The 7,586-nt window shown below is 33.7% G+C and overlaps 2 protein-coding genes across 2 annotated transcripts; one reads left to right on the top strand and one right to left on the bottom strand.

The window, feature by feature from the left end:
- Positions 1 to 132: 132 nt before the first annotated feature.
- Positions 133 to 630, bottom strand: LOC104649416 (protein RALF-like 32). Its single transcript, XM_010328556.4, has one exon. It carries the CDS (start codon positions 568 to 570, stop codon positions 235 to 237), a length of 336 nt encoding a protein of 111 aa, XP_010326858.1. The 5' UTR covers positions 571 to 630; the 3' UTR covers positions 133 to 234.
- Positions 631 to 3,070: 2,440 nt separating this feature from the next.
- Positions 3,071 to 7,231, top strand: LOC101244616 (probable magnesium transporter NIPA2). The gene is made up of 9 exons (XM_004247826.5): positions 3,071 to 3,205; positions 3,289 to 3,499; positions 4,138 to 4,194; positions 4,459 to 4,549; positions 4,724 to 4,884; positions 5,618 to 5,745; positions 5,841 to 5,978; positions 6,220 to 6,312; positions 6,790 to 7,231. Exons 2-9 carry the CDS (start codon positions 3,373 to 3,375, stop codon positions 6,985 to 6,987), a joined length of 993 nt encoding a protein of 330 aa, XP_004247874.1. The 5' UTR covers positions 3,071 to 3,205; positions 3,289 to 3,372; the 3' UTR covers positions 6,988 to 7,231.
- The last annotated feature ends 355 nt before the right edge of the window (positions 7,232 to 7,586 follow it).

Below are 7,586 nucleotides of genomic sequence, written 5' to 3'. Positions count from 1 at the left end.
GTCGTTTGAAGATGCATGATCTAGCCATCGAAACATCAATTCAGGAACATATAATAAAATTGAAACGATACAAAAAAAATTAATATACTCCATACACAAAAATAACACGTACAAATCGAGAACTGATCCAAATAACACCAAAAAAAAAAGCAAAATTCATTCAAAAAAACACAACAATATAACATCATAATAATTAGACACAAATGAAAAACATAAAATTCATATGCTCATTCACTATTGATCACCTCTACATCGATAATACTTAGAACAACCTCTATTATACGGATTTGACGGCGGCGGAAGGCAGCTCCGCGAATACGGTTGGCCGCTTCCGCCGCCGTTACAAACCGGTTGATCTCTTTTCAGAGCACCAGGAGATATATATTTTTTTCTTTCTGCAAGAAATCTTTTGCTAATTTCAGATTCCATTAAAAACTCCATATCTTCATCATTACACTTAGCTATTGTATCATTGCATTGGGATTGGGTATTAACACATGTAATTATAAATAAAATGGTAACAAAAAATGTCAAGAAATAGAACAATTTTGTGAAATTTGGAGCTTCCATTTTTTTTTTTGTGTGTGGATTGGTACATTTGGTTCTATTATTTCTACTACTTTTTATCGTGTTTTTTTTTTTAAAAAAAAAATTATTTTATTTTTATAGTGGAAGACACACTCAGTAGTGAGTACCGCACTAGTCCACCAACCAACACCTAATTTTTAGTCGGTTTGATTCGACGTATACATTGATTTATCAATTTGATTTTAAATGTGTAAATTAATAATGAAATATAGAGTTAATTTGAGTTGGCTTAAAGGTTGATCAAATTTAATTTAAGGCAGTTTTTTTAATTTCTAAATTTTTTTTGACAAATATAAAAAATAACTTAAAATACGTTAAGATGTGTTTGACAAAATTAAAAAAAAGAGTTAAAATAAGTTATTTCAATTTATTTTATTTTTTTGACTTAAAAACTGTTTTTTTTAAGTCTTCCTAAACGAGCTCTTAACCAACTCATATTATAAATGTGTGACTTTTCTAATAATTTGATGCGAACAAGATAATAATACAATTAGAAAATTCATAAAGATGAAAGAATAATAGCTAACATGTAAAGAACTGTACAAGCTGCGGTGGATATATCCACATATACCCAAGTACACTTGAGGGGTATATTCGTCGGAAATTAAGATATATATATATATATATAATTTTTGCTTCTTTATATTTTAATTTTCTTACTTTATATTTTGATATTCCTTGATCAAAATTCTAACTCTGTCACTATACATATAATTAATAACATTTTTTTCTATTCAGTTTCATCATTGATTTAATTTTTACTAACTCTAGTTATATAAAAATAAAATAAAACTAGAGGGTAAATTAGGAAAAACACGGGCACTGTTTTACTTCATGGGCATAATCGGCACAGGAATTGGGGGTCCCAGTCTCAATAAGCAAAGCAATCCCTTCTTCCTCAATCGGCGCCGCGCAATCGGCAACCGGGAAGAGGCCGGAGCTGCGCCGACGGAGTTTTGAGAGTTCGCTTAGTTCCGATCACATTTCTACTCCCTTCTATTTCTCTAAACACTAGCAGAAAATGAGAACAGAGCAAAAGATCTGGTCGTTTTTCGCGTTGGTTTTCTTTCTCCTAGCCATGGCTGTTATTCGCATCCATGCGTTGTGGTTCGTTTCTACCGTAGCAATGCCGCTACTTCTAACCGGACTCATATCGGTCCTTCGCGATAGAAATCCTTTTCCGGCAGTGATGACTATGCCTCGCTTTACTTCCGCCTTCGACGGAATAGGACTGATGGTCTCTCCGATTATACTCGAGCTTCTGAAGGAAGAATATCTCAACATTCCTCGATTATCTGCATTCCACTCTGTCTCCGCCACTGCCATAGGCTTTTTCTGTTCGCTGATGATCGTGTGGACGAGGGCCGTTAGTACTGATTTGGGGATTTTGTACGGACTCTGCTCACTTTCTATTTCTCTTGGAGTACAAGATTTCGATTACCGATGGCCGACTCAGGTAGAGTTCGGCGTTTCATTGTTGATGATTCTACTTCGACTTTACTTGGAGACGCCGCGGCGGCGGCGGCGTGCGGCTGGTAGAGTGTGATGACTGATTAGACCAGAAAAAAAAAACTAACTGTTTAAATTCTAATCTAGTCTAATTAGTTTTACTAATTACAAAAGTTGATGTTTAATGGACTATTAAGTATAGTTATAGCTAATTAGTTTAATTAATATGAATTCTTTGTTTGATAGTTAAAAAAAACTACTCATTTTTTCTCGATTTATGTGGTACGTAATTATATCTTGTTTGGATGATTATTATCATTGTTTGGTAGAACAAATATTATGTTCGTTTTGATTGTTACTAATTGTGATATATTTTTATATACCAATGTTGTGTGATCACATTTTTCATAATAAATTTATCTCATATCTTTCGTTTTCTTATAGATTGATCATTCAAATTATGAGTATATAATATTATGTGATGACAAGAAATGATACAATTTATCAAACGTTATATTTTTTAAAATAATATCGTATGATACAATATAAACATAATATGTTATGATATGATAAATTACAAGGCAATTCACAAACCCATTCAAACAAAGTGTGTTAGTTAGAGTCAAAAACTTTTTTATTTTAACTATGAATTTAAATTTGAATGAACTATACATCTATAGAAATCTACAAATTAGAAATATAAATAATCCTTAATCCTTTATATAGGGGAATTTTAAATTTATTTCTTCTAAAATTGAAGGTGACAAAAAACACATGCAATATTATAGGAGCAAAATCGATCAAATAAGTGGCTAATGTTAACTTGAAGCAATTTTTTTTCGAAATTCTTCTAAAATTCACATAAAATGACTAATTAATTTTTTTCTCTAAGCAAAAAAGATATCATCTCTTTTTTTTTTCTTTCTTCCCTCTCTTTCTCTTCTCGTTTCTGCAATTTTATGCAGAAAGAGGAGAGAGAAAGAGAGCGGAAAAACGCAAAAGAAACATTTTTCCTTTTTCATAATTTCTTACAAACAAAATAAACTCATCAAAGAAAAGTTGAAAAATATTGAAAAGGATATATTTTAGCAATATAACTTAAAAGAATCCATTCTTTATCATAAATTTACCAAATTTTATATTTTCTTGGATATTTATCAAGAATAAGGTTTGAGTTCTTCTTTTTTTTTTTTAGTGCTTTGTAATTACTTTTCTTGTAAGTAATTATTAATTTGGTTTTTTGATATGCAGGTTTTTTTTTATTTGTTGGAAAGAATTGGCTTTTGAATATCAAGAATTATTATCTTATTATTATTCCTCTCCATTTTTAATTAAATGGAGGGGGTATCTAATAATGTTCATGGAGTTATATTAGCAATATCATCCAGTATTTTTATTGGTTCCAGCTTTGTTATTAAAAAACAAGGTCTAAAGAAGGCTGGTGCAAATGGAAAAAGAGCAGGTTTATTCTTTTTCTCGCGCTATGATTCAAAAACTCGATGAATAATAGGCTTGCATCTTTCTCCCCTTAAATACCAGACTTTTGTATTCAGAGAATCGTGACACATGGCTAACTTTGTATATAGTCGTTAATTTATGTCCATTATGGCAACGTGCCTTTGTCTCTAGCCATTTAAATAGTCTCTCGCAAAAATGCAAGTTCAATGTCCCTAGTTATAGCCGGAGAATATAGTGCACCGCGCTGCCCCTTTTTATGTGTTAATGCTCAAAGTTACATAAGCATGAGTTTAACATACTAGTAATAACCTTCATTCCTTCAAATTTCCCATAAGGTATACTTCATATATGGTTTAAATACATATAGTTTAGTTTGGTTAGCTGGACAATGATATGCAACCCCAAAAGCTAGCTCGTGAGGGGTCGAGGGGAAGATTCCCCAAGTCTATAAGCAGATCACCAGTCCATTCACCCAACTAAATATACACGCAGACATTCTACCAAAATACTATTATAAGTCTGGTACTAGACATTCAAAGGTAGTTTAACTAGAATACTACACTGCAGGCTTCTTTTGGTTGCTGAGGTCAGGCAAATTTGCCCTGTTATTATGACTTACCAATTATGTTGAATGTTGAACAGGTTCAGGAGGCCATTCCTACTTGTTGGAACCTTGTTGGTGGGCTGGAATGTTATCTAGTAAGAGTCATATAACTCATTCTTACAACTATTAGCATGAATACATTGAACGGATAGCCAATTCCAACTTGCTCGGGATTACACTGTAGTTGTTGTATGTCTGAGAAAACCTACATGTATTATGAAACATGCCTTAGGAAGAAGAAAAAACACAGAATATCATGAAAAAACTCATGGATAAGTTGTCTTAAAGAGTCTGATATATGAACTTATCTGTGAAATACTGATGGTTTTATTTAACGCTATTCTTCCAACTTCTTGTAGTGATTGTTGGAGAGGGAGCTAACTTTGCAGCTTATGCATATGCCCCAGCAGTACTTGTGACACCTTTAGGGGCTTTAAGTATGATTGTCAGGTACGTCGTTATGTAGCATCATTGTGTAGAGATGTTAATCAAACAAGCTCATCCTGCTGCCGCACCTGTGTTAGATCCTCCAAAATACACTAATTTTAAAGGATCCAGCAACATGTATGAAGAGTCCGAACACATAACTCTATATTTCAATACTGATATAACTTTCATGTGCAGTGCAGTGTTAGCCCATTTTATTTTGAAGGAGAGGTTGCATATGTTTGGTATAGTTGGTTGTCTCCTCTGCGTGGTTGGATCCGTCACTATCGTCTTACATGCCCCATTAGAGAAGAGTATTCAATCTGTCAAGGATGTTTGGTACCTAGCAACAGCGCCAGGTATATTCAAGTTGATTGCCAGTTACATTCTTCCATTATTCGCAGAGGCGAGTCTAGGACGGGTTCTGCCGGTTCAATTGAACCGGTCACTTTTGGTTTGGACTACAACACTATGTACTACTACACCTCAATCCTAAACAAATTGGGTCGACTATATGAATCCTCACTTCTCCATATAAGTTCACTAATGTCATCAGCATACCAAATAAAATTAAAGGGTAAAATGAGTTAAATATATGAATAATAATAGTAAAATTTATAATATTAGAAGCTCTCTAACAAAACTGAATCCTATTCCATTAGTAGATACCAGTTATATGGATCTTCTTCTTCCATCGCATCTATCCCAACAACTCGTCTTCTTTTAACACCTTCACTCACCATAATTTCACACCTACAGGCCTGATGCATATGCAGGTCGATGTAGGACAAGGACCTTCTCTCATTTTATGCTCAATCAGTGCTAATTGCACTTTCTACCAAATGTCGTCATTTTTAATTTATGTATACATATGAAATCTTTTCGAAAAAACGTATAGATCTAACAAGACCACACCATTTTGAACCCATCGACTTTCTAACTCTAGATTTACCTATCTGAACACTAACATAACAAACAAATCTTCTGCAAATAAGTATAGTGAAGTGATGGATTTACAAATTACAAACCAGAAGCTATTTTCCAACATGCTTTGTTTACGTTAACTAACCAAAAGGTTTTTGACAAGAACAGGTTTCCTCGCCTACACTTTCACAGTTTTGGTGCTGATACTTATCCTTATTGTCCGGTATGTGCCTCGTTTTGGGCAGTCTTATTTGGTTGTCTACATCGGGATCTGTTCACTTGCGGGTTCTCTCACGGTCTGTTATTCTCTTTCATGTACTGTAGTAGTCCACTGCTCCATGTGTACATTTCATACATCTTATCTCAAGGTTGTTTTCTTGTGGTTATTCAGGTTATGGGTGTCAAAGCAATAGGAATTGCTATAAAGCTCACAATTGGAGGGCAAAATCAATTCAAGTATTTTGAGACATGGGTTTTTATAGTGCTTGTCCTCATCTTTTGCCTTTTGCAGCTGAATTATTTGAACAAGGTACTCACATTGCCTTCCCTTATAATTTTAGTATTCCAAGTAAAATTGGTTTTCTGATATGTTGATTTGGTTTGGATAAGTTAGTCAGACCTCTCATCTAGTGCCATTTTTACATAATTTCTCTAAACCATATCAATTGATCAACTACGTCTCAATCTCAAATTTATGTCTTCTCATCTTACTTGATACTTGTTTTTTTTTGCAAATATAAATGTTAACATGACTATTGTATGTTCTGCAGGCACTTGACACATTTAACACTGCTGTGGTTTCCCCGATATACTATGTCATGTTTACAACACTGACCATTCTTGCAAGCATGATAATGTTTAAGGTGATTCAACATTAAGTTTTGTGGTTATGTCTATTCAGAATTTCTAGTTTTATCAGTTTTCATTTCTTCGAGTTCACATGGATTGGTCATTTGTAGTTGCAGTAATGAAACATTACTGAGGATAACTGGATAAAGGGAAACAAATGATGTTTGAGAGAAAACAAAGTTAGATTACTTTTCAAGAAGCATGACAAAGGATTTGCTATGTTGCTTAAGACTCTTCAAAAATGTCAACGGGTGCATGTCGGATTCTCCAAAAGTAGTGTGTTTTTGAAGAATCTGACACGGGTGCCTCATTGAAAGTGAAGAGTCCATGCAACTTTATTGTGATCAAAATGTTAGGAAGATGAACTCTAATTGAATCATCAGCTTATCTATTTCCTAATGAGTATATACTGTATTGTTCTCGTGTTTTCATTTGATCGGAATGTTGTAACTCCACACTTCTCTAATTTGGTTATATGTTTTGGGATTCAGGACTATGTTCATCAGAATGCGACACAGATAATTACAGAGTTATGTGGTTTTGTAACTATCCTCTGTGGTACTTTTCTCCTTCACAAAACAAAGGACATGGGGAACAATCCATCCATACCATTACCTGTTATCGTTCCAACAACAGATATGGATTGTAAGCAAGAAAGTAAAACCACAAAAGTTACAGTTGAGGTTTGAAGCAAATGGTGTAGGGTTTTGATTGGTAATTGCATCATCACGAGAGCACAGGGAAGATGGAGATACTCATGAAGAAGGAAGATAGAAGCATTTCTCATTGGATAAAACAGAAAGCAAAAATGAGGTGTGATGGTATTTGTTGAAGCCAATGCTATACTAAGAGGACATTTCTATATCATTCTTATTGTTATTTTGGCTTTCGAAAGATTTAACAGTGTGGAAACCAATATCCAATTGACATGCTTCTTCGAACTATATATACAAATTATATGAGAAAAGAACTGAAATTTTGTTGTTCTAGACTAGCATTTCCTTGTGTATACAGGTCATTGCCTGTATCGAGATTCTCTTGTTACTTTGTACAGTTGGTTGGTTCAAGTTATTGTTGTATTTATAATAGATAAGTAAACTAATGTTTTAAAGATAATTTACTTTGATCATTTTAATGCATTATGAGTTGTGTATGTCATGTGGAATCTTGAAGACATCAAATTGATACTTGTGAGTTCTGTTGCTCAGATTCTTCAGAATTGCTGCCACATCCGTGTCGGATTCTCCAAAAATGACTACTTTTGGATGATCCAGCACACACTGCGGTA

The sequence above is a fragment of the Solanum lycopersicum genome, chromosome 9 (assembly GCF_036512215.1).
Source record: "Solanum lycopersicum chromosome 9, SLM_r2.1".
Lineage (NCBI taxonomy): Eukaryota > Viridiplantae > Streptophyta > Magnoliopsida > Solanales > Solanaceae > Solanum > Solanum lycopersicum.
The sequence above is the reverse complement of the archived record's forward strand: the minus strand, read 5'-3'. Positions and strand labels throughout refer to the sequence as shown.